We start from the raw sequence: 27,789 nt of genomic DNA, 5'->3' as shown, positions 1-27,789 counted from the left end.
AGGAAGTGAGTGCCAAACAAGTATGGCCTCAGCTTTTTCAGGGACCAAACCACAGCAAAGGCCTCCCTCTCAATGGCACTCCAACGCTGCTCTCTAGGGAGTAGTCTTCTGCTTATAAAAGCAACAGGTTGGTCTTGGCCTTCATCATTGGTCTGGGATAGGACCGCTCCTATCCCTAGCTCAGAGGCATCAGTCTGCACTATGAACTGCTTGGCATAATCTGGAGCTTTTAGAATTGGTGCTGAGCACATTGCTTCTTTTAGGGTGTCAAAAGCCTTTTGACAACTAACTGTCCAGTTAACTTTCTTGGGCATTTTCTTGGAGGTGAGTTCTGTGAGGGGGGTCACAATGGACCCATACCCCTTCACAAACCTCCTGTAGTACCCAGTCAAGCCAAGGAATGCCCTGACTTGGGTCTGGGTTGTTGGAGCTATCCAGTCCATGATGGCCTGGATTTTGGGTTGTAAGGGCTGTACCTGGCCTCCACCTACAAGGTGGCCCAAGTACACCACAGTGCCCTGCCCTATCTGGCATTTGGATGCCTTGATAGTGAGACCTGCACTCTGCAGAGCCTCTAAAACCTTCCCAAGGTGGATCAGGTGATCCTGCCAGGTGGAGCTAAAGACAGCAATATCATCAAGATAAGCTGCACTAAAGGACTCCAACCCAGCCAGGACATGGTTCACCAACCTCTGGAAGGTGGCAGGGGCATTCTTTAACCCAAAGGGCATCACAGTAAACTGATAATGCCCATCAGGGGTGGAGAATGCTGTCTTTTCTTTTGCTCCTGGGGCCATGCCAATCTGCCAGTACCCTGCAGTTAAGTCAAAGGTACTGAGAAATTTGGCAGCCCCCAATTTGTCTATCAGTTCATCTGCTCTTGGGATAGGGTGAGCATCTGTCTTGGTGACAGAGTTGAGCCCTCTATAGTCCACACAGAACCTCATCTCTCTCTTTTCTCCCTGTTGATGAGGTTTGGGGACCAGAACCACTGGGCTAGCCCAGGGGCTCTCTGAAGGCTCAATGACCCCTAACTCCAGCATCTTGCTGACCTCAGCTTTGATGCTTTCCTTGACTTGATCTGACTGTCGATAGATTTTGTTCTTGACAGGTGCACTGTCACCAGTGTCCACATCATGGGTACACCAGCTTGTCAGACCAGGGGTCAGGGAAAAGAGGCTAGCATATTGTTGCAAGACTTGCTTGCAGTCAGTCTGCTGTTGGGCAGAGAGGGTGTCTGAGAAAATCACACCATCTACTGACCCATCTTTTGGGCTGTAGGATAGGAGGTCAGGGAGTGGCTCACTCTCTGCTTCCTGTTCTTCATCAGTCACCATCAGCATGGTGATGTCAGCCCTATCATTGTAGAGTTTAAGGCGGTTCACATGGATGACCCTTTTGGGTGTCCTGCTAGTGCCCAGGTCAACTAGATAGGTGACCTCACTCTTTCTCTCTAGGATAGGGTAAGGGCCACTCCATTTGTCTTGGAGAGCCCTTGGTGCCACTGGCTCCAAAACCCACACCTGTTGCCCTGGTTGAAATTCAACCAGTGCAGCTTTTTGGTCATACCAGTGCTTCTGGAGCTCCTGGCTGGCCTCAAGGTTCTTGGATGCTTTTTCCATATACTCAGCCATTCTGGACCTTAGGCCGAGCACATAGTCCACTATGTCCTGTTTGGGTTCTTGAAGAGGCCTCTCCCAGCCCTCCTTTACAAGACACAGTGGTCCCCTTACAGGATGACCAAACAGAAGTTCAAAGGGTGAGAAACCTACTCCCTTCTGTGGCACTTCCCTGTAGGCGAAAAGCAAGCATGGTAATAGGACATCCCACCTCCTTTTGAGTTTCTCAGGGAGTCCCATGATCATACCTTTCAATGTCTTGTTGAACCTCTCAACAAGGCCATTGGTTTGTGGGTGGTAGGGTGTAGTAAACTTGTACTGCACTCCACACTCTTTCCACATGTGTGTTAGGTAAGCAGACATGAAGTTGGAACCTCTGTCTGAAACCACCTCCTTAGGAAAACCCACCCTGGTGAAGACACCCAGGAGGGCCTTGGCTACTGCAGGAGCTGTAGTAGTCCTAAGTGGAATTGCTTCAGGGTACCTAGTAGCATGATCCACTACTACTAGAATGAATTTGTTCCCTGAGGCTGTGGGAGGTTCGAGTGGACCCACAATGTCCACGCCTACCCTTTCAAAGGGGACCCCCACCACTGGTAGTGGAATGAGGGGGGCCTTTGGGTGGCCACCTGTCTTGCCACTGGCCTGACAGGTAACACAGGAGCTGACAAACTCCTTCACCTTTTGGTGCATCTGGGGCCAGTAAAAGTGACTCACTAACCTTTCCCAAGTTTTGGATTGCCCCAGATGTCCAGCTAGGGGGATGTCATGAGCCAAAGTTAGGAGGAACTCCCTGTACTTCTGTGGCACTACCACCCTCCTGGTGGCTCCAGGAGTGGGGTCTCTTGCCTCAGCATACAGTAATCCCTCTTCCCAATAAGCTCTGTGGGTACCACTGACATCTCCCCTGGCTTCTGAAGCAGCTTGTTGTCTCAGGCTTTCAAGAGTGGGACAGTCTCGCTGACCCTGGCACAGCTCTTCCCTAGAGGGTCCCCCTGGGCCCAAGAGTTCAACCTGGTAAGGGTCAAGCTCCATGGACTCAGTTCCCTCAGAGGTATCTACATCCTCTCCAGGGGGAGAGGGGTTCTGAGTGTTGGGCTGTACAGAAGCTGGTCCCCCAGTCTTCTTGTTCTTCCTCTTGGTTGGTTGGGCCATTATTCCAGGCTCCAAACCTACTTTTTCACCCTTCCTCTTGCTCTGTGCTCTGGTTTGCACACACACCAATTCAGGGATGCCCAGCATGGCTGCATGGGCCTTTAACTCAACCTCAGCCCAGGCTGAGGTTTCCAGATCATTTCCAAGCAGACATGCAGCTGGCAACTTTGGAGAGACCACTACCTGTTTCAGGCCAATAACCCCCCCCCCAGCCTAATGTTACCATGGCCATGGGATGACTAGTGGTGACACTGTCAGCGTTGGTGACTGGGTAAGACTTCCCAATCAAGTATTGCTCAGGGGAAACCAGTGTGTCTTTCACCATAGTGACACTGGCACCTGTATCCCTCAGAGCTTCTACCCTAGTTCCATTCACCCAGGGGTACTGTAAGTATTTCTTCAAGTTGGGGGGCCACACAGCCACAGTGGCAAACTCCACTTCTCCCAAGGAGACTAAACTTGCTTCAGTGTGTTCCCAGATTTGCTCAGGGTACACCTCTGATCCCATTTGTATACTTGCTGCCCCAGGAGTGGCTGTACTGGGTGCCTTAGGGGCTTTGTTTTGGGGGCAAGATACAGTTAGGTGTCCCTGCTTCTTACAGGTATTACAAAAGGCCTTTAAGGGATCAAAGTTCTTCCCCCTATATGGTTGGGGCACATAGGGAGTAGTTTGGGTCCCACCCACCTGAACAGGTTTTTGGGGCCCTTTGGAAGACTCAGACTTTTTATCTTGGGGATTCTCACCACCTTTCCCCTGGGGAGGTTTTGTGACCACCTTCTTTTGGTCACCCCCAGTGGTTGTCTTGGTCACCCTAGTCTTGACCCAGTGGTCCGCCTTCTTTCCCAATTCTTGGGGAGAAATTAGACCTAGGTCTACCAAATGCTGATGCAACTTTTCATTTGTGCAGTTACTCAAAATATGTTCCTTCATGAATAAATTGTACAATCCAGTAAAATCCTGCACACCATGTCCAGCTAACCAACCATCCAGTGTCTTCACTGAGAAATCTACAAAATCAATCCAGGACTGGGTCTGGGTTTTGTGAGCCCCCCTGAACCTAATTCTATACTCCTCAGTGGTGAATCCAAATCCCTCAATCAGAGCTTTCTTCATGAGGTCAAAGGATCCTGCTTCTGGCCCAGAGAGGGTCAGAAGCCTGTCCCTGCAGTTACCAGAGAACAGTTCCCACAGGAGTGCCCCCCAGAGAGGTTTCTTTACTTTCCTGATATCACAAGCCCTCTCAAAGGCTGTGAACCATTTGGTGATATCATCACCTTCCTCAAATTTAGGGACAATCCCTTTGGGGATTTTAAGGTCAGAAGTTTCCTCCCTATCCTTGTTTTTATTATTGCTGCCACCATCGATGGGTGCTAAACCCATCTCTCTCCTTTCCTTTTCTAGAGCCAGCAGCCTGGACTCTAGATCTATTCTTTTGGCCAGCCTCACAAGGCTGTCCTCTTCACTGGGGGGTCCCCCAGTGTTGTCTCTGGGACCAGAGCCACCTGTGTGGTCTCTAGGTGCCCAGATGCTATGTCTTGAGTTGGAGGGTATGGGTGCCATCTCCTCCCTAGGGAATAGTATGGGGAGGTTGCTGTCCTCCTCCCCTGTTTCCCTTTCCTCATCTGACTGGCCATCACCATGTTCAGATGGGTGGTCTTTAGCATACTCAGCCAGGAGCTCCTGGAGCCCTTGTTTGGATGGATGCTGACCCATTTGTAAATTTTTGAGTTTACATAAGGACCTCAATTCCTTGAAAGACAAGTGTAAGTAAGGTGTGAGGTCGAGCTCCTCCACCAGGTCCATGTTATTATTATCACTAATAGCTGGGTTTGTTTGAGACATTCTAACCTGACAGTTCTAACCCTCTACCCTGACTATAGTGACTTTTATTTTTCTAAAATTCTAATGGGACTTAAGCAAGGCCCTAGCAAGACTTTTAGTAATTTTGGAAAAACCAATCAGAATTCTAAAGGCAATTTTTAAGAGTTCTGTCGTGTGATCAGATGGTAACCAAGTAGTCCAACAAATGCAAGTTTGTATCCCACCGCTGATCCACCAATGTGAGAAAGTGGCTCTGTATATACTGTTCCCCAATAGGTACAGGGTGTACAGAGTCCACAGTCCCCCAGAGGCTGATAGAGGTCAAAGTTAGGTATGACCTTACTCTCAAAAGTGGTAGCTTGGTCGAGCAGTAAGGCAGTACCAGAGGACAGTGTAAAGCATTTATTGTACACACTCAGTCAGCAAATGGTTTCACACACTCAATAACTGAACTCTAGGCCAATGATTTGTATATATAAAATATATGCTTGTTTTATTTTTAGAACCACAAGGGGATAAAAATATACTTTCTCAGAATGAGAGGTTGAATATAAATACTTTTGTTTCAAGCAATAAATTTGTAAAACAGTCACAGTTGGTTGCAATAAACAATCCTATTTCCTAAACATAACAATGCATTGAGCTCAATGGTAAATTCAGGTTATTTGTAATAAATTACTTTTCAGATTACTTTTGGAATTCCAGGTCTGGATCCTAGAACCAGCCTGGGGTCAGTATTCAGAATCAAGTGAGGAAAGTCGACTTAATAACTGTAAGGATTTTTAGATAATATTTAGCTATTTCAAAAGTTAGCACTTAGAAAATATTTCACAGAAAACATTCAATGGATCTCTATGGCAAGAATTCAAATTGCAGGTAGAGTACTTTATCGTTACTTTAGTAATCCAGGACTGGGTGCCTAGACCCAGGACTGGGGTCCTTATCAAAAGCAGGTAAGTAATTTCGTTTGCAGAAATGGTACGATTTTAAAAGAATATTTCAAATTTGCAAAAGTAGACACTTAGAAGAAATTTCACAGAAAAGCAGACAATGGTTTCCTATGGGAGAAAAATGAGTTAGAAGTAAGTATAGTTGTGAACACTTTTCAGAGTCAGGGCTGGGCACCAAGATCCAGCACTGGGAGCTCACCTAGGAGCAGGTGAGTAAATTCGTTTTTGTCACTTGGCTGATTTTTGGTGAATTTTTGCAGTTTTGAAAAGTTCACACTTAGAAGATTTTTGAAGAAAAAGCCAGTCAATGTTACCCTATGAGGAAAATGAAGTTAGCGGTTTAAGGGTAAGTACTCGACTGGTAATGTTGAAATTCCGGGCATGGACTCAGGGGTCCCCCAGTGTCAGGTAAGCACAGTTGGTTCACCCTCAGCGGTTTCAGGACGGCCGGGTGCAGAGAGAGTTGGGCCCAATGTTATCCTATGAGGGATAGGGGGGCCTTGGTTGGTGGCTGCTGTCTGGCAAGCCACGCGGCTGTGGGAGCTGGGCTCCTGGTCACTTACTCAGGGCAAGTGGGGAAGTAGGTTAGAGTAGAGAGGGCACTGCCAGGGCCACTCGGGCGGCTGGGTGCAGGGTGCTTTTGAGCCTTAGGGCGCTCAATGGAAATCAATGGGAATGTTCCGGTTTGGAAAGAGGCTGCAGGCTCGGGGACGAGGATGTTTCAGGTGCCACCACCACTTCGAGAGGTAAGTTGGGTAGTTGTAGGTTAGGTGGGTACCCCGGGATTGGGCACAGGGGGTCGCAGGGCGCCGGGTGCAGGGGTGCCTTTTGACGTCGGGAATCTTACCCTCTGGTTGATCGCGGCTGGGGTGGCACTTGGTTCTGAGGCTGCAGGCTTCTTCTGGGATGTCGAGGGGGGTCCTTGGGTGCCGGACTCGGGGTCACAGTCGCCGTGGGGTCGTCCTCAGGGTCTTTGTCCACTCCGGCACTGGCCAGGCTTGGCTGGTGCAGAGTGTGTTGGGTCCGCGGTCCCGGGCTGGTGCCAGGGATAGCAGGTAGGTTTCTTGAGTAGAGCCTCTACTCGTGGGAGTCCCAGGGGCTTAGAGCTAAAGGGTAGCCAGGTCCTCCGGGGTTGGTGAGGTTGCTGGCCACGTGGGATGCCGCGCTGGTGCAGTTTCGAGAGTCGACAGGCCGGTAGGGCTGGGGCCAAAGCAGTTGGTGTCTTCTTCTCTTTTTAGCAGCTGCAGGGCAGGTCTTTGTTCTTCTTGCTCTTCTTGTCGTTTTTCTATCTGGAATCTGGGGAAGGAAGGTTCAGGGGGCCCCTAAATACTAGATTTAGGGGCGTTACAGGTAGGTGAAGGCCAGGGACCAATGGGTCCTTGTCCTGGGGTGGGTACACCCCCTATCCTGCCTCTCTCCTGTGGGAGGGGGGCAGTAGCCTAATCCTGATAGGGTAGGGCCTCCCATCTTCAAGATGGCGAGAGCCCGGAGATGTGCTTCACCTCGCCTCCCCCACCTGAGGGGTGGGGTGGGCAGGCTGGCACATCCCCTGTCCTTGTATGGGGTTTCCGGCCAAGCTTCCCGCCAGAGTGGGGGGTTGCAGTGGCCTGGGGAAACTCCAACTGGCGGCATGCCTTTGAAGCTTCCCTTTGCTCATCCTGGGGGAGGAGATTTCTCACCTCACCCAGGATGTGCATTGTTGCAGGCCCGGGAGAGCAGGGGCTCTCCCACCCAGGGGTCCAGCAACATGTCTGCTGTGTGGCAGCCTGGGCAGCCTCAGAGCAGACGTGGATTGCAAGTTAGCTGTAAGGGGGCATCTTCTAAGATGCCCTCTGGGGTGCTTAGTACATTAAATCCCACACTGGCATCAGTGTGGGTTCAATGTGCTGAGAAGTTTGATACCAAACTTCCCAGGCTTCAGTGTTGCCAGTATGGTGCTGTGGAGCTCGTGTTTGACAAGCTCTCAGCACCATGTATCCTTAAATGACAGCACTGCACTTACAGTGCCCAGGAATGGACCCGGGTACTGTAGGGGCACAGGGCTCCTGCTCCTGTGCCCACACCATAGGCGTAATGCACCCAGCTAGAGGGGTGGCTGGCATATGCCTTGGCAGTGTAGGTGATGGGCATGGTACACAGTGATGTGTGCCATGTCGACTCTTTGTTTTGTCCTGCACCCAGACACTCAGCCTGCAAGGGCAGTGTGTGTGTGTGAGGGTACAGGGCCTCTGAGGGGGGCACAATGAGCGCTGCAGCCCTTAGAGGCCTTCCCTGGTCACAAGGCCCTGGGTACCTAGGGTACCATTTACTAGGGGCTGACATGTGGCTAGGGTTTGCCAATTTGGAGTTTGTGTGGTTTAAGGAAGGAACATAGGCCCTGGGCACCTGATTGGCAGGAACCCAGGGTACACTCAATCGAAGTACATTCAGCAATTTAGCAAAAAGTGGGGGCATACCATGCAAGAAAGATGGCACTTTCTCACAGATGTCCATTCTGACCCGGGGTTTGCCTCTCCCCCACCTACCATGGAGGAGGGCGCCTCCTACACGATGGTGCTCCGTCGGGCTGCTGAGATCCTCAACCTCTATCTTCCTACGGTGGCCCTCAAAATCTCCTCGCTGAGGTGCTCCAGACGGCGTCTACTTCGTCGAAGCCCCTGCTTCCCTTCAACGACACCCTCACTGACGTCTTGTTGGGCACTTTGTCGAAGCCGGCCACAGGGGCTCCTGTGGATAAGAATCTCGCCTGGCGTCATCGCCCGGCACCTGGTGACCCCGTCTTTGACCACTCACCCCACGCCTGAGTCTGGTCATGTGAGAAAGTGCCATCTTTCTTGCATGGTATGCCCCCACTTTTTGCTGAATGTACTTTGACTGAGTGTGCCCTGGACTCCTGCCAATCAGGTGCCCAGGGCCTATGTTCCTTCCCTAAAACACAAAACACAAATTGGCAAACCCTGGCCACATGTCAGCCCCTGGTAAATGGTACCCAGGGCCTTGTGACCAGGGAAGGCCTCTAAGGGCTGCAGCACTCATTGTGCCACCCTTAGAGGCCCTGTACCCTTACACACACACACACTGCCATTGCAGGCCGAGTGTCTGGGTATAAGACAAAACAAAGAGTCGACATGGCACACATCCCTGTGTGCCATGCCCACCACCTACACTGCCATGGCATACATCAGCCACCCCTCTAGCTGGGTGCCCTATTCCAATGGTGTGGGTGCAGGAGCAGGAGCCCTGTGCCCCTCCAGTACCCAGGTCCATTCCTGGGCACTGTAAGTGCAGTGCTGCCATTTAAAAGTATATGGTGCTGGGAGCTCGTCAAACATGAACTCCACAGCACCATAATGGCAACACCGAAGACTGAGAAGTTTGGCATCAAACTTCTCAGCACATTAAACCCACACTGATGCCAGTGTGGGATTTAATGTACCAAGCACCCTAGAGGGCATCTTAGAGATGTCCCCTGAAACCTAACCTACAATCCACGTCTGTTCTGAGGCTGCCTAGGCTGCCACACAGCAGACCTGTTGCTGGACCCCTGGGTAGGAGAGCCCCTGCTCTCCTGGGTCTGCAACACTGCACATCCTGGGAGAGGTGCTAAATCTCCTCCCCCAGGATGGGCAGGGGAAAGCTTCAAAGGCATGCCGCCTCTGTGAGCTTCCCCAGGCCACTGCAACCCCCCCACTCTGGCGGGAAGCTTGGCCGGAAACCCCAAATAAGGACAGGGGATGTGCCAGCCTGCCAACCCCACCCCTCAGGTGGGGGAGGCGAGGTGAAGCACATCTCCGGGCTCTCACCATCTTGAAGATGGGAAGCCCTGCCCAATCAGGACTAGGCTACTGCCCCTCTCCCACAGGAGAGAGTCAGGATAGGGGGTGTACCCACCCCAGGACAGGGACCCATTGGTCCCTGCCCTTCACCTACCTGTAATGCCCCTAAATCTAGTATTTAGGGGCACCCTGAACCTTCCTTCCCCAGATTCCGAAATCCCAAAAAGAGCTAGAAGAAAGAAGACCTGCCCTGCAGCTGCTAAGAAGAGGAAGACACCAACTGCTTTGGACCCAAGCCTGTCGACCCTCAAACCTGCTCCTGCTCCAACCGGCATCTCTTGTGGCTAGCAACCTCACAAACCCCGGAGGACCTGGCTACCTTTTGACTCTAAGCCCCCTGGGACTCCCATGAGTAGAGGCTCTACTCAAAATCTACTTCCAATCCCTGGCAGCATCCCGGAACCGCGAACCCAGCACACTCTGCACCCGCCAAGCCTGGCCTGTGCCGGAGTGAACAAAGACCACGAGGACGACCCCATGGCGACTGTGACCCCGAGTCCGGCACCCAAGGACCTCCCTCGACACTCCTGAAGAAGCCTGCAACCTCAGAACCAGTTGCCCGCCCAACCGCGATCAACAGAGGGTAAGATTTCCCGACACCAAAAGGCACCCCTGCACCCGGCACCCCGCGGCTCCCTGTACCCAATCCCGGGGTACTTACCTATCCTCCAACTACCCAACTTACCTCTCGAAGTGGTGGTGGCACCTGAAGAATCTTCGTCCCCGAGCTTGCAGTCTTTTTCTAAACTGGAGATTTCCCATTGAAATCAATTGAGCTCCCGAAGGCTCAAAAGCACCCTGCACCCAGCCATCCGAGTGGCCCTGGCAGTGCAACCTCTACACCTATCTACTTCCCCACTTGCCCTGAGTAAGTGACCAGGAGCCCAGCTCCCACAGCCGCGTGGCCTGCTAGTCAGCAGCCACCAACCAAGGCCCCCTACCTCTCATAGGATAACACTCTGCACCCGGCCGCCCTTGTGCCGCTGAGGGTGAACCAATTGTACCTACCTGACCCTGGGAGACCCCTGAGTCTATGCCCAGAACCTTAACTCTGCCAGTCGAGTACTTACCTTTAAACCGATAACTCAATTTTCTCCATAGGGTAACATTGACTGGCTTTTCCTGAAATTTCTTCTAAGTGTGGACTTTTCAAAACTTAAAATATTCACCAAAAATCAGCCGAGTAACGACAACGAAAATACTCACCTGCTCTTAGGTGAGCTCCCAGTGCTGGATCTTGGTGCCCAGCACTGACTTTGAAAAATACTTACAACTGTACTTACCAGTAACCCAATTTTCTCCCGTAGGAAATCATTGACTGTTTTTCTGTGAAATTTCTTCTAAGTGTCAATTTCGGCAAACTTTAAATATTCTTTAAAAATCGTATAATATCTGAAAACGTAATTACTTACCTGTTTTGGATAAAGGTCCTAGTACCGAGTCTAGGCACCCAGTACTGGATTACAAAAGTAACGAGAACATACTATACCTGCAACTTGAATTTTCTGCCATAGGGAATCATTGACTGTTTTCTATGATATATTTTCAGTGTCAACTTTTAAAATAGCAAAATATTGTCTAAAAATCATCACAGTAATTAAGTCGAGTTTTATCACTTGATTCCAAGTATTGACCCAGGACTGAATCTAGGATCCAGTCCTGGAATTCCAAAAGTAATCTTAAAAGTAATCTGTGGCAAATAACTTGAAACTTCCATTTAACTCAATGCATTATTGTGTTTAGAATTGTGTTGCCTATTGCAACCACTTGTAACTTTCTACAAAAGTCAATTGCATATTGCAAAAGTATTTATATAAAGCATCTCATTCTGAGAAAGTATATTTTAATACCTATTGTTGGTTCTAAAATAAAACCAGCATATATTTTTTTATATATAAACCATTGGCCTAGAGTTCAGTTATTGAGTGTGTGAGACCATTTGCTGGCTGAGTGTGTGCAACAAATGCTTTACACTGTCCTCGGATACTGCTCGACCAAGCTACCACTCTAGAGAGTAAGGTTATATCTAACTTTAGCCTCAGCCAAACCTCTGGGGATTGTGGACTCTGTACACCCTGTACCTATTTGGGAACAGCATATACAGAGCCACTTTCTCACAGGTCATTCAAGCCTCGACGTCGCAGAGTGCCTTTCCCACGGCTCCGCCGGAAAAGGACTCTAAGAACCTGGAGCAGTTCGGGAAGCGGTTGTTCTGTAGTAGGGGATCTCTGTGTATAGTCATAATCTATGAATAGTCCCGCCCATGTGCGGGGACCCCGGAGCAATCAAAATATTTCTTAAGGTGTCCTGCATTTGCAAACCTGCAAAGACACTTAAGAGACAGACAAAATAATACAGCCTAATACAATATGGCTGCACTGGCCAGCACTTCATCTGAAGTGAACACAAAAGCCAAAATAAAGTTTAAATGTCATTTTTATTCACATCTGACATGTTCCTTTATTGTATCACACTCCCTTCACCAAAATCCCTTTAAACAATAGAGAGGAAGGGGTGGACAGACAAGCACTATAGGCTGTCATTATGTGTCTGCTAAAAGGATACCGTGCCTTTAAGGAACTCTCCAGAGACCCCCGGTATCCCAGGATGCACAGCCAAAGCAAGTTACTTTCAGTTCTTTTTTCCGGCTCCTGCTAGCAGGACCCTGGAGCTTGAGCTCTACCCTTTTGGGTGGATATTTGGATAAAATTTGGTTTTTTGATAAAGAAGTTTGTTCATTCGACGTCTGGAGCCTTTCTCTACTGCATCCTGCAATTTGGTGCAGTTTGACCCACTCTTAGCATGGCTTTATTTGATAAATGCCCTGAGTGTGGGAGGAAAGTGGCCAAGACGGACCCACATGATGTCTGTATCCTCTGCTTATCATCTTCACATGTCCCTGCTACATGTGACATCTGCAAGACCTTCTCCAAGAGGACCCTGAGTTACAGAGAGAAGATTCGCCTTCAGGGACAGGAGAAGCAGAGGACAGGTGGGACTTCGGGGCATGGAGGATCTCATTCCCCTTCCTCTGCCCATGCTTCAGCCACTGGAGGGACCTCCGGGCAGAAAAACAACAACACCAGCAACAACAACAGTTCCCGAGGCAGTCCTTTCAAAAGCGCCAGAGGGGCAGAGGCCAGCATCAATCCTCGTCGGGGAACAAAGGCCCGGCCGGGTCGAAGCCCTGAAAGGTCACTTCCCCCTCATCCGTTACCCGCTCCGGTGGGGGGGAAGTATTCAATACTACCTGGCAGAGTGGAGGACAATAACTCAGGACAAGTGGGTGCTGAATATTGTTTGCAATGGGTACAGTCTTCGTTTCACCAGCCCGCCTCCACAGATTCCACAAGTGCGCTCTCCCTACATGGTGCGAGAGCTCCAGTGGGAGGCGGACGTTCTGTTAAAGAAGAAGGCGATAGAAACTGTTCCTTTGAGGCAAAAAGGAAAAGGTCTTTACTCCAGGTTCTTTCTCGTCAGAAAAAAGGACAAGAACGAGTTCAGGCCTATTCTAGATCTGCGTCAAGCAAACCAGTGGATCCGCAGAGAAAAGTTCCGTATGTTGTCCCTGCATCAGATTTAAACTCAGTTGCATCGAGGAGACTGGCTGTGCGCCATAGATCTGCAGGACGCTTACTTTCATGTGCCGATCTCACAAAAGCATCGCAAGTTCCTGAGGTTTCTGGTAGGCAACAACCATTACCAGTATACAGTACTCCCGTTTGGTCTGAAGTCTGCACCAAGGACGTTCTCCAAGTGCATGGCAGTGGTGGCAGCACACTTGCGGAAGAACAAAGTGTTTGTGTATCCATACCTGGACGATTGGCTGATCAAAGCTTCCACGTACCAGGAAGCCCAGTGTCATTTCAACAGGACAGCTGCCTTGCTTCATCGCCTGGGACTGCACATCAACATGTCAAAGTCAGTGCCGATCCCTGTGCAGTGTCTCCAGTACTTGGGGGCCTCAGTCAATACTTTGAACGCAAGCGTGTGTCCTTCGGAGGAGAGACGCTTATCGATCCGTGGGAAGGCCCTGCACCTCCTCTCAGCCCGCTCTCCTACAGTGAGGACGGTGTCCTCTTTACTGGGGTCGATGGCTTCCTGCATCTTTCTCACCCCCAATGCACGTCTGCATATGAGGCCTCTGCAGGAATGTCTGGAGGATCAATGGGACCAGAGGCGGGGGCGTTGGGAGGACAAGATTCATCTGTCCCAACACGCTCTACAGTCTCTGAAATGGTGGTGCTCCTCAAAGAATGTCTGCAAGGGGACTCCCTTTCACAAGGATATTCCGGTCCAGACCATAGTGACCGATGCGTCTCTCCAGGGCTGGGGAGCGCATTCGGGCCCTCTTCAGATTCATGGGGTATGGTCACAGACGGAGATGACTTACCACATCAACTTTTTGGAACTCAGAGCAGTACACTTGGCCCTGAAGGCGTTCCATCCCTCCTTCAAGACGAACTCCCTGCTAGTTCAGACGGACAATACTACTACCATGTATTACCTCAACAAGCAGGGGGGCTCCCGTTCACGCACGCTGTCTCGGGAGGCACAGACGATCTGGAATTGGCTGGTGGCCAGGAACCTAACGATCACTGCAACCCATCTGCCGGGAGTGCAGAATGCCCAAGCCGATGCGCTCAGCAGGCTCGTTCAAGAAAATCACGAGTGGGTGCTAAACGACGACGTGCTAAGAGGCGTCTGCGCAGAGTGGGGCACTCCGGATATCGATCTGTTCGCTACGGCAGAAAACAGCCAATGCCACGACTTCGCGTCCAGGTACTACCAACCAGGGACACTGGGGAATGCCCTATGGATCAGCTGGTCCAACAGCTTTCTCTACGCCTTTCCACCCATTCCCCTGATTCCGGCGGTGCTGATCAAGCTGTCGCAATCCAGAGCCAGGATGATCCTGATTGCTCCGGAGTGGCCGAGGCAATGGTGGTTCACCGACCTTCACCGGTCTGTTCTGCCACACCGGCGCCTGCCGTGTCGGCCGGACCTTCTCACGAAATTCGGAGGACAGATGGTTCACCCCAATCTCTTGTCCTAGAGTTTGGCAGCATGGCTCCTGAGCTAGTACAGTATGGACACTTGAACCTACCTCAGTACTGTATGGAGATCTTGAAAGAGGCGAAGAGACCGTCTACGAGGACTTCTTATGCCTATAAGTGGAAGAGATTCTGCTTATGGTGCAAGGCAAAGGACATTGACCCTACATCCTGTAAAGAAGATGTTATTTTGCCTTATCTGCTGCAGTTAGCTCAATCTGGGCTTAATTTTCAGTCTATTAAAGTTCATCTCGCAGCTTTGACTGCGTATAGAAAGGGCCCTTACCAAACCTCATTTTTTCAAATCCCTGTGATTAAAGATTTTTTGGAGGGTTTGCGTAAGGTGTTTCCCCCTGTTAGACGACCTTCTCCACCATGGGAATTGAACGTGGTGTTGTCCAGATTAATGAGGGAGCCTTTTGAGCCTATTCATAAGGCTTCTCTGCAGCATTTGTCCTGGAAGGCTGCCTTCCTTGTGGCCATTACATCGGCCAGGAGAGTAAGTGAGATTCAGGCTCTGTGTTGTCAAGAGCCGTATACTGTATTCCATGCTTCTAAAGTGGTGATGCGTACTCATCCTAAGTTTTTGCCTAAATTAATATCTGATTTCCATGTAAATCAAATGATAACTTTGCCTACATTTTTTCAGCATCCCTCCTCTCCGGCGGAGAGGTCTCTGGATTCGCTAGATGTGCGTAGAGTGTTGAAATTCTATCTAGATAAGACAAAAGACATCCGCAGGTCGGATCAACGGTTTGTAAATTACGGTTCCGTAAGAACTGGTCTAGCTACCTCGAAACAGTCCATCTCCAGATGGATTGTGTCCTGTATTCAGCTCTGTTATCAGAAAGCTAATAAGACGTTAGGGGGTAAGCCTACAGCGCATTCGACTAGGGGCAAAGCAGCGACTACAGCTTTGCTTAGGAATGTTCCAATTGCTGACATTTGTAAGGCTGCCACCTGGAAGTCGGTCCATACGTTTACAAAGCATTTCTGCCTGGACTCTGATGCTAGGGCAGATGCGCAGGTTGGACAGGCTTCGCTGAGGAATTTGTTTGCACAGTAATTTGTTGGTGTTCGGTTTTTACTCCACCGCTGTTTGTTGGTTGGGATGGGATTGCCATTCTATTCATAGATTATGACTATACACAGAGATCCCCTACTACAGAAGGAGTAGTTTCTTACCTGTAACTCCAGTTCTGTAGTAGGGGTATCTCTGTTATAGTCATAAGCGACCCTCCCTCCTCCCCGGTGGAGTAACCTGACAGTATCAGGCCTGTTGTTATACACCTTCAAAAAGAACTGAAAGTAACTTGCTTTGGCTGTGCATCCTGGGATACCGGGGGTCTCTGGAGAGTTCCTTAAAGGCACGGTATCCTTTTAGCAGACACATAATGACAGCCTATAGGGCTTGTCTGTCCACCCCTTCCTCTCTATTGTTTAAAGGGTTTTTGGTGAAGGGAGTGTGATACAATAAAGGAACATGTCAGATGTGAATAAAAATGACATTTAAACTTTATTTTGGCTTTTGTGTTCACTTCAGATGAAGTGCTGGCCAGTGCAGCCATATTGTATTAGGCTGTATTATTTTGTCTGTCTCTTAAGTGTCTTTGCAGGTTTGCAAATGCAGGACACCTTAAGAAATATTTTGATTGCTCCGGGGTCCCCGCACATGGGCGGGACTATTCATAGATTATGACTATAACAGAGATACCCCTACTACAGAACTGGAGTTACAGGTAAGAAACTACTCCTTCTCTTCTGCCAGATTGGGGCTGCGGTCGGTGAACACCGCCTGCTTGTTGGGCAGCTACTCCCACGCGGTGTGGGATACGGTTGCTCAGGTGTTGCCTTAGTGTCCTGAGGAGGTCCACGCTGTGCTGTCCCAAGCAGTTGCTGAGGGTAAGGATGCGGTTAAGTTCGCCATTCGGTGTGGTTTGGACACCGCTGACTCTCTTGGCAGGGCGATTTTTACGACGGTGACGCTTCGTCGCCACGCCTGGCTGCGGTCCACCGGGTTCTCGCCCGATGTTCAGAGCTCTCTCATGGACATGCCCTTTGATGGCTCTCGCCTGTTTGGCGATAAGGCAGACAGTACACTGGAGCGTTTTAAGGACACGCGGGCCACGGCCAAGTCCTTGGGTCTTTCCACCAAAAGCCCGGCCACTCCTGGTTTTCGTTCCTTTTGTGGCCACGGCAGAGGCGCTCAGGCACGTTCCTTCAGCAAGCCTGTGCAGAATCAGCCTTAGCGTGGCCGCGGATGTGGTTTCCGCTGGGGCGGGTCTGGGAATCAGCGTGGGGGTCAGTCCAACTCCGCCCCCGCTGCTTCTACCTCCAAACCTTTCTAATCCGAGCTGTGTGGAGCACCCCATGCTGGTGGGTGGCAGAATCTGCTACCACTTCCCCCACTGGTGCGATATTACATCGGACAAGTGGGTGTTGCAGATCATCCGCAGGGGTTACTCCCTTCCCTTTCTGTCCTCCCCTCTGGCCATGCCACCTCGGTGCCATCGCATGTCACTTAGTCCTTCTCCAGCAGGAAGTCTCAGCCCTCTTGCCCAAGGGGGCCATCGAGTGCATTCCTGGGCCGGAAGTAGGGAGTGGTGGTTGTTCCCACTACTTTCTGGTCCCCAAGAAGGACAAAGGGGGGCCTGCGCCCCATCTTGGACCTCGAACGTCAATCGCTTCCTCCGGAAGGAAAGTTCAAAATGCTGTCTCTGGCTCAGGTCCTGGCTGCCCTCGATCCTGGAGACTGGATGGTAGCGTTGGACTTGTAGGACGCATATTTTCACATCCCCTTCCTGCCGGCCCACCGGCGTTACCTGCGGTTCACGGTAGGCCAGGAGCATTTTCAGTTTGCTGTGCTCCCCTTCTGCCTTACCAGCGCCCCTCGGGTGTTCACTAAGGGGATGGCGGTGGTCGCAGCTCATCTGCACAGCTCAGGGGTGTCAGTCTTCCCCTTCCTCGACGACTGGTTGTTTAAGGCGGGCTTGCCCCAGGCAGTCGTCAACCACCTTCAGACTACGGCCGACCTCCTGCATTTGCTGGGGTTCTCCGTCAACGTGCCGAAGTCGCACCGGAGACCCTCTCAGAAGCTCCCCTTCATCGGAGCGGTTCTGGATTCAATGCTGTTTCGGGTTTATCCTGCCGAGCAGCGAGTCCAGGATATTCAGGCTATGATTCTGATCTTTCAGTCTCTGTTCCGGGTTTGTCAGGATGACCCTCCGGCTTCTGGGCCTGATGGCCTCCTGCATCCAGCTGGTGACACATGCCTGATGGCATATGCGTGCTCTGCAGTGCGACCTGAAGTTCCAGTGGGCGCAGCATCAGGGCAACCTGTCCGATCATGTCCAGATCTCGGAGGGCACTGCACTGCAATTGCAGTGGTGGCTCACGAATCGCGATTGGGTTAATGGCAGATCCCTCTCCCTTTCCTAACCGTAGCACATAGTGGTGACGGATGCGTCCCTCCTGGGATGGGGAGGCCACTTGGGAGAGGCGGAGATCAGAGGCCTCTGGTCTCCGGTGGAGTCCCGGCTCCATATCAATCTGTTGGTGCTTCGGGCGATCCGACTTGCACTGAAGGCATTCCTTCCCTCTGTCCGGGGAAGTGTGGTGCAGGTGTTCGCGGCCAACACCACCGCCATGTGGTATTGCAACAAACAGGGCGGGGTGGGGTCCTGGACCCTATGTCAGGAGGCTCTGCGCCTCTGGACATGGCTGGAACATCAAGGCAGTACCTTGGTGGTTCAACACCTGGCAGGTTCTCTGAACGCCAGGGTGGACGAACTCAGCCGCTGGTGCTTGATGGATTACGAATGGCATCTGCACTCTGACGTGGCGCATGGTCTCTTTCTGCAGTGGGAGAGCCTTGGTTAGATCTTTTCACAGAAGAGAACGCGCAATGTCATCAGTTCTGCGCGTTAGAATTTCCAAGGCGGCACTTGCTCGGCGACACTTTTAGTCACGAGTGGATTTGCAGTCTGTTGTACGCCCTTCCGCCTATACCACTTCTGCCCAGAGTGCTGAAGAAGATTCGGCGTGACCGGGCCCAAGTCAACCTTGTGGCTCCGGATTGGGCATGAAGATACTGGTATCCCGAGCTACTCAGCATGGCGATCGATCCCCCGATCAGACTGCCTCTTCGCGAGGATCTTCTGTCGCAGCAGCAGGGGACGGTCCTCCACCCGAACCTGTCCAGCCTCCACCTCCATGCGTGGAGATTGAGCGGCGACAGTTGACAGCTTTCGATCTTCCTCCCGAAGTCTGTGATGTCATTCTGGCAGCCAGGCGTCCCTCCACTAAGACGGTATACGCCTGCAGGTGGAACAGGTTTGTGGCATGGTTAACTGTTTCTTAAAAGGCATTACGCACACGTTTCCTCCCGTGCTGTTCATAATGCCTCAGTGGGACTTAAACCTTGTCTTGACGTATCTGATGTGCGCTCCCTTCGAGCCCCTTCATACCTGTCTTTGCGTCTTCTCACTCTTAAGACGGCTTTCCTGGTAGCGATCACCTCTGCCAGAAGAGTTGAGTGAGCTCTATGCTCTTTCTTCCAAACCTCCTTTCCTTTCTGTTCATCCGAACTAGGTGGTTTTGAGGACCCTTCCTTCTTTTTTGCCAAAGGTTGTCACGCCCTTCCACATCGGGCAGACCATCACTTTGCCCACCTTCTTTCCTCCTCCGCATCCTTCGAGAGAGGAAGAGAGGCTCCACCGTCTGGACCCAAAACGTGCGCTCTCGCTCCACCTGCAGCGCACACGACCGTTCCGGGTGGATGACCAGCTCTTTGTTGGCTACGTGGGCGCCAAGAGAGGTCGGGCTGTGCACAAGCGAACCATCTCTCGGTGGGTCGTTCTCTGCATTAAGGCCCGTTACTCGTTGGCTAAGAAGGAGCCTCCTGTGGGGCTGCGTGCCCATTCTACCAGGGCGAAGACAGCCACTACTGCCTTGGGACGCGGTGTCCCCTTGCAGGACATTGGTCAGGCAGCTATGTGGTTTCTCTACACACGTTCACCAAGCATTACTGCCTTGACAGTCCGGTCCAGGAGAGACGGCTTCTTTGGCCATTCTGTTCTCCGTGACTTTCTGGTGTAATCTTGTTCGCAGACCCTCCACCGGGGTTTGTATTGCTGGGGTTTCTATTCTAAGGTAAGCAATCTATCACTTAACGTGTCTCTTTCAGATGCACAAGTTACTACTTGTGTAACAATACATCTGTAAGAGACCTTAGTTAGTGATGGATTCCTTACTGCCCCACCCGTTCTCCCCGTTCTGATTTCTAGGGTTAAGGTCATCCCCCTTTTTAGGGCCCTAGGTTCACGGCACCAGTGGTCAGTTTCTTACATGGCTCTGCGTTCCTGGCGTGGAAAGTCGTGTACAGAACTGACGTCAGCGCGCATGGGTGGCGCTTAAGTAGTCTCCGTGATGTCATCTTGACGCTTACGACACCAGCGACGGACGCGGAGCCGCACGACGCCACCTACTGATGCGCAGGGGTACTGCTACAAAATCTTTCCGGATCCAGTCTGACGCCTGGGGATATTCTAAGGTTAGGAATCTATCACTAACTGTCTCTTATCGTTACACAAGTAGTAACTTGTGCATTCGGTGTTCAAAGGCACCCCTGCATCCGAAGCACCTGGGACTTTGTGAGCTGAATCGATGGTGCCCCTACGTCCTCCGCCTACATCCCAAATTACCTCTGGTGTTGTCGGTCTTCCTTCTGCAACCTCTGGTGCCACACCTGCAGCAGCCTCTTTGCTGACCAAAGAATCTTAATTGAAAAGCATTGGGCGCCCGATGTTTAATTTGCACGCGGCACCCCTGTGCAGCTGATGGTGTATGTTTTTATAGCCCCTCCCCTCCCCTCCCCTCCCCAGTGCTTAACTTAACCCCCAAAGCTTTGCCCGTGCAAATGATCTACTTATCTGCAAGTAGTGTGGCTCCAGGCACATCTCATCTCCATTGGAAAGCTCTGGGTCGAACGCCGATTTCGACCTCTGTACTCGCTGCCCCTGTGCGTCTGGTGGTGCAGTCTGGCCCGTGCTGACTTTTGGCTCTGAAGAAATTGTAAGTTCGATACGTACCTGTTTAACCGCGATATGGTTTTCTACATAGGATATCATTGGACAGTTTGAAAAAGTTTCTAAGCATCTATTTTTTTTTATTTTTATTAAAGTAAAAAGTATTTTTACATTAAAAACATACTACCTTATTACGAAGACCTGGGTCTTAAAATAAATTAGAAACAAAGTATGATTTTATAAACTTGGTCTGGATCTCCTTCTTGAGTCGTGTTCATTATTTATGTGTGTGCAATAAGTGTCTTACACGCCTCTGTGTTAGGCTTAATTCTGCCTGCCCAAACTACCACTAATAGAGCACTTTGGGATTTACATTGAGCCCTGTACAATTTTGGGGCACCCCTGGACTCTGTGCACCGTATTACCACTTAGTGATGTCGTATACAGACAAATCTTCCAATATATATGCCACAGAATGCATGACTACTCGAAAAGAGGCCAGAAGACCAACCACAAGGACATGCTATACTGCTAAATGGAAATGTTTTGTTCACTATTATGCATCAGAAAACATGAATCCATCCTCACCAACAGCTAGTTTGTTACATGTTATATGGTGACAAATCTACACAAAATATAGCATGTTCAGCAGCAAAGATAATTTAGCAGACTATATCCTTACTCCCTCTATGGCAAGTGGCAAAAACATTATCTAACAAAGAAGCAGTTGAACCTGCACAATACCTCGACGGGGAGGAGAGACAACGCATGATGCTGATCATAAATGTTCCTGGATAAAAAAAAAAATTCAAAAAACTTCCAGAGTTCGGGCCCAACACCAGATGGCAGGAGTGTGCATAGCATGGGAATCAGCAGCACTGCAAGCTATGAATGGATGAATACAGGGTAATTAACATACTCTTTTCTCTCTGTTGAACTGACTGTGTGATTATGCTCAGAAGATATTGTGCCCAGGTAGTTGAATTAACAATGCGATTACACACAGAAGTGACTATTCCCACCCCTCCCGTTCCTCTCCCTTCAGCCCCCCATTTGAACTGGGCTATTACCCCCTCTGTTTAGCTGAAGGTCACTATTGTGGTCTATGCCCTAGAGTAACCATCTTCCATTCGCCGCACCCTCCTCCACCTGCCTTCCAGGGATTACTCCATTTACTACTTAAGAAGCAAAAGCCGTTTCCAGTTACAATGGGTATGTGCTATTCTTCAGTGAGACTATCTCTAGCTTTTAAGGCTTTGATGGGATTTAACCACAAACTCCTAACCCACTATGGTTAGTTGATGGGATGACCCCTAAAAGGGGCAAGAGCGAAGGTAGTGACTTAGTCTCTTATTTGCAGGAACACATATCACTGTAGTGGTTTAAATCCCATTTGTAATTTTTTTAAATAGGTGTTGATATTTGCGCTGTATAATGTTTTAAAGTATAAAACAAACAAATTGGTGCACACAGGTTGTTTTTAGAGAGGGTAAAAAAATCTCTACAATATAGTGTTCTGCGATTGCCCATTTAAACCGAATTATTTTATGTTCATAGATTTAAATAAGGGTGCCCTTAATGATAGAGAACTGGTCTTGTAAGTAAGATCTCTTTCAATATTCATTATTCAGTCATCTAATATACAGTCAGCCACTCTCAAATGATAGTTATTATTGCTGCCAAGTGTTACATTTCTCAGACACTTCGAATGGATCCTGTACCAGAAAATGTATAATCCTACTCTGAGTTTGCTACCCATATAATTTATGGATGTTTGAAATTTGCTTACAGTCCAGACCTCCTGTGACCACCTCCACATCGCTGTGTCCTGGTGTTGTAGCTACTGTGTCAGCCACCAGAGCCCAATCTCCAGTCATAACTACTGTAGCAGCACATGCAACTGAACAATCTCTCAGGTAAGGTGTATGAACAGACCTAACTATTATGTATAAGGTAGTGAAACAAATTGTATAGCCTGGTTTAACCACTACAGTTGTTTGAGCATTGCTAGTTCTGCCATGTGTTCTGATGCAAGTTCTGCTGTCTGATATGAAACCTATCATTTCGTCTCATAGTGGTTTACTTCTTGACATATTCCTAATTCTATCATGATAATGGTATCAATCAACACTGTCAGACAGTGTAGAGGATGGACTGTGTGCACCCAATCCGTCTGGTTCAATGTTGTCTTTTAACACAAGCCCTTAGTTGCCTGGACCAGGTGTCGTAAGTGTGTTTAATGTTGCACAATTTAAATCCATCCTCTAGAGTTCACCATTGTGCCCTACTTTAGTCATCTACAGGTAGTTTTCAGATGTGAACATTACATTCTTCCTTCAAGTCTTTGGCCACTGGAAAAGGTTATTAAATGGGTGTCAAATGCATGTTCGCAAACTCCAAACAATGGAAAATGTGTAATCTTTATTTTTTCTATAGGCAAACCCTGTCACTCCAACAGCACCCATCTGGGAGTCTTGGCAGCCAACGCCTTACACAGCAACGAGATAGCTCCACACGGATATCACTCCCACCACTTCCAGCACTCGGAACCCAGAAACCGCAGCTTCATGCCATGACCCAGGTATAAGTGGTAGAATGTTAATGTGCAATCTTGTGTTTCTCCTACTTTCTGATGAAGTGTAATGTTGCTGTTCTTTCACAATACTCAAGATGGTCGTTTTTTATAATTGATTCTTTTGGCATCATCTGGACCCATCCTTGCATTTGTCACCACTGGATTTTGATGCTACGTTAACTGTAGAGTACTGGGTCCCTGCTGTCCAGGTTCCCAGTACCAGTGTTCTTTCCCTAAAACTGTACTACCATTAGCAGCTTCAGCTCTCTCCTGTAAGTCTCTAATAAATGGTACGCTGGTATCTAGGGCATAGGGACTGAAGAGGGTCCCCCTAGGGACCACGCACCTAAGCCATGCTGACTGCCACTGCAGCCTGCATGCCTTGGTGTGGAACAAAACTACAAAAGTCAACGTGGCACACTTCCTGTGTGCCATGTCCAAGCAGCACTTACAAAGGTATAGTTAAGTCCCCCCTCTAGCAGGCCTTATAAGCCCCAAAGCATGGTGCACTCAATCTCAGGTGTGGGCATATCTACATGAGGAGATATGCCCCTACAATGTCTAAGTTTACTCTTCATCAACGTAAGTGCCAGTGAAGCCATGCAGAGTACATGGGCTGGAAACCCGAGTTCCCCAGTACCACGATGGCTTCACTGTTAAAAAAAAAAAAAGGGTTTCTGTTGCAGTAAACAATCCCCTCCCCCCCCCCCTCCCACACACACACGTTTTGCTGGATTTCTTATGCACTTTGACTTTTATGTGCCCAGTGTCCCTGCCAATCAGGTTCCCAGGGCCAGTATTTTTTCTCAAAACTGTAACTTTGCACCCCCTATGGGCACCTCTCTGGCCACATGTAAGAACCTTGTAAAAGGTACCATGGGTACCAAGGGCACTGTGACCATTTAAGCCTCTAAGGGCTGCAGCACAAATCGCCCCCTTAGAGGTCCCTCCTTTTACACACACCCACTTAGGTCTCCTACGGGACTTAAAACCCACCCTGGGGCTATTTGATGCACCCACGTGACAGATAATAGTTCAGTCCACCGTGCTGTCACGCTTGGACTATTGCAGTGGACTACTACTGGGCGCTAATAAAGCAGTGACGAAAAGGCTTCAACGGGCACAGAATGCGGCTGCCCGCAAGCTCTTTGCACTACCTAAACACTGTCATGCCGCCGAACTCCTTAGACGGCTCCATTGGTTACCTATAGAACAGAGAGTTCACTTCAAGTCTTTGTGTACCACACATAAGATCCTGCATGGCCTGGGTCCGCAACTTCTAACCGCTCTTTGCTCAGTTTACACCCTGGCGCCAGCCCTCCACTCATCGAACCTAATCTGGCCTTTGTCCCGCGGGTGTGCAGGTCCAGAGCCGGGGGCGCTCATTCAGGGCACATGCCCCTGCCCTCTGGAATAACATCCCTTGTGCTGCCCATGGAATGCAGGACCATTGGAGGTTCAGGAAGCTGATCAAGACATGGCTTTTTCCAATCTCTAGTCTACCCCCTTCTGCCCTCCTCTGTTCAGGCCTATCACTGGAACGCTCCGATGCGGGGGCAGCCATGCGCTTTACAAATACTAATAGTTCGAGGCATGTGGGCTGCTGAATTCATATCTGTGCATAGATCGCCGCCTAGTGTTGGGTCCGGATGTTTGCACGTTGTTGTCCTGGAAGAGTCTTCGAAGTATCCTGAGATAGGTGACTCCTCCCCTGGACCACAGTGCGCATGGGCATCCTCTCCATCCTCAGATTGTTTTTTTCCCCCATTGGGTTCGGACGTGCTTATCTTAGCTCAAGTTAGGAAAATTTAGTTTAAGGCCAAAAGGCCTTTAGTTTTCGTCGGTACTGTTCCCGCTCGGTATCGACAGCTTTCTTTCTTAGTTTAGCAAACGTATTCAAGTTTTTTCGGATCCGTTTAATCCGACCATCGACCTTACATCGACGATGGAATCGAGGACCCCATTCAAACGGTGTCCTGTTTGCCACGCCAAATATCCACATATCGACGTCCACCCGGTGTGCAACAAATGCCTCTCGCCGGATCACGACGAATCGAAATGTATGGCCTGTGCCCGATTCCGATCCAAGAAGACTCTCCGGAATCGACGGGCAGCGAGATTAGAAGCGCAGCAATCGGCACCGGCCCCGACCAACATCTTCAGCACCGTGGACGAGGATGTTGAAAGCGTGGAAGACATGAACTCCAGCCCCGCTTCCCGATCGGAAGACGCCGATGAAGCGCTTTTTCACAGGGAAGAAGCCGACGATGAGGTAGGAGACTACGATGAGGCCTTTGGGGCCGAAGAAGATAGCTCTGGTGAAGAGCAGGGCCTACCCGTCGAAACGGAGGCTATCAAAGTGCGTCATTCTACGGCTCCGGTCGAGGGATCGCCTCCGGGCCTTACCCGAGATCAATCCCGCAGTTCTTCGGCCCCGCCTTCAGGCCCGGCCTCGAACATCCAGCAAGAGCCATTATTACCGAAAAAGACTGGTTTCCCTTCAACGAAACCAATCGTCGCACCGGTTCCACAGAAACCAAAAGTGAAACTAGCAGTGGTCGGCTCGAAGACCTCCACTCCTTCGACGCCAGCCAAGACCATCGTCTCCGAACGCACTAAAAGGGATTTCGGCGCCGAACTCGCTGCAGCGGATGTCGGTACCGACCCGAAAAGGAAGGCCATCGGTACCACAAAAGCGCCTCGGCCCCCGGCACCGAAGCAATCGGCCCCGACCACCAAGGTTAAAATGGCCGCTCCATCGGAGTCCACTTCGAAGGCAGCGACTAGGGTCAAGTCATCGACTCCGCCGACCGCTACTACCTCTCCTCGACTCTGTGACCCTGTGGCTCCGAAGCAGTCCACGCCTACCTCTGCAGAACCACTCGGCACCAAAGAACCTTCGGCGTTCTCGGTGCGACAAGTTGCGGCGTCATTGCAACGCATCAGAGAACAGGCAGCCCTCCAGTCCACGTCGGGCCCCGACCCGAAAAAGGCTCCAAAGGCACCTTCGGCACCAACCAACATCAATTTTGGTTTGCCGCCGTCCACGGCGTCAAAGATGTTCGAGATCCGAACACGTGTCAGCCAGACAAGGTCCCCATCTACTGGACACTCTCCTACTGGGCCTTCACCGTCCCAATTCATCGACGCCGACACCGGCAAACTCATGCTCCGAAAACGGAAGGTCACACCAGAGCAGGCCTTGGACTCTTACAGAATCCCTCTAAAGCAGAAACTGCCAGCAGAATCGGAACCGGTTCTATACGAACGCCTGCACACCTCCTATCCGGATCCCCAGTCCTTTTCTCCGACGCCCTCCGACACGGACGCAATGGAGGATTACATGGGTGATGATACCACCTACCCTAGGGATATAGATCCTGAGGAGCAGCAGGACCCAGATCAAGCTTGGGATGACCCTGCAGACCCGGGTGCCACAACAGATACCCAGGACACGCAGCTTTACGGCGCAAAAACATCTCCCACAGAGGACACTGCTGCCTTCAATGCCCTCATAGAACGTGCTGCAGCCAATCATGGAGTGCAACTCCACTCTGACACAGTTGAGGACGACTTCTTGGTGGACACTTTCGCCTCCTCTGAGAGGACTGTCAAGACTCTGCCCATGTTAAAATGTGTTCTCAAGCCAGCAAAGGACATTTTCAAGGAAACAACCAGGGCACGGGTGCTGAACCCCAGGATTGAAAAAAAATACAAACCTGCGCCCGGGGACCCTATGTACATTCGAGGTCAGTTACCTCTGGACTCCATGGTGGTTGCTAACGCTCGCAAACGAGCACACTCGCAAACAACTGGTGATGCTCCTCCCCCAGACAAAGAGTCCAAGGTGCTGGAGACCTCAGGCAAGAGGATTGCAGCCCAAGCAGCAAACATCTGGCGCATTGCCAATACACAGGCCCTCCTGGCTCGCTACGATCGTTCACACTACGACACGCTAGAGTCACTACTCCAACATCTACCAGACGAGTACAAAGAGGCAGCGGAGCTCCTCATCAGAGAGGGACAACTTCTTACAAACGCATCCATTAAGTGCGCACTAGATGCTGCCGACACAGCTGCGAGGGCGATAAACACCAGCGTCATGTTACGCCGACACGCTTGGTTAAGAATCTCCAGATTCAAACCTGAGATTCAAAACAACATCCTAAATCAGCCTGTCAACCCCGACTACTTATTCGGACCAGAAGTTGACACCACCTTAGAAAAGATCAAAAAGGACACTGACACTGCAAAGTCAATGGGGGCTCTGCAAACGCAGACATTTCGTAGTGGCTCCTTTCGTCGCCCCGGGAATAGGGGAGCGGCTAGAGGACAGGGGTCACAGCAGACATACAATAAAGGGGGCACACAGAGTACCTACGATAAAAACAACAGAGGTGGATATCGTGGCTCCAGCACCAAGGGCAGAGGACGCGGTTACGGCAACACCAGGTCCTCACCCAGGAACAAACAGTGACGCCCTCTCCCTTCCCCCCGACCACATAACACCTGTCGGGGGGGAGACTCCAGCGGTTCCTGTCCACGTGGAATACCATCACCACGGACAGGTGGGTCAGGGATATTATCCAGCATGGTTACTGTCTCGAATTAACCTCCACTCCACCCACAATACCGCCAAAGCACCGTCCTATGTCCGCAGAGCACTTAGCATTATTACAGCAGGAAGTGCTATGTATGCTGCAAAAAGGTGCAATAGAGGTCGTGCCCTTCAACCAGCAGGGGACAGGGGTG

General features: G+C 50.4%; 1 protein-coding gene across 4 annotated transcripts in view; it reads left to right on the top strand.

Moving 5' to 3' along the window:
• Nucleotides 1-27,789, top strand: part of SAP130 (Sin3A associated protein 130) — an 862,033-nt gene that overhangs the window by 121,594 nt on the left and 712,650 nt on the right. For all 4 annotated transcript variants that reach the window (XM_085634456.1, XM_085634459.1, XM_085634457.1 and 1 more), the window contains 2 exons: nucleotides 22,254-22,378; nucleotides 22,899-23,043. In XM_085634456.1, the coding sequence (XP_085490582.1) occupies nucleotides 22,254-22,378; nucleotides 22,899-23,043 (270 nt within the window). The remainder of the gene's footprint in view (nucleotides 1-22,253; nucleotides 22,379-22,898; nucleotides 23,044-27,789) is intronic.

This window comes from Triturus cristatus, chromosome 11 (genome assembly GCF_964204655.1).
Source record: "Triturus cristatus chromosome 11, aTriCri1.1, whole genome shotgun sequence".
NCBI lineage: Eukaryota > Metazoa > Chordata > Amphibia > Caudata > Salamandridae > Triturus > Triturus cristatus.
This window is presented reverse-complemented; position numbering and strand designations above follow the sequence as displayed.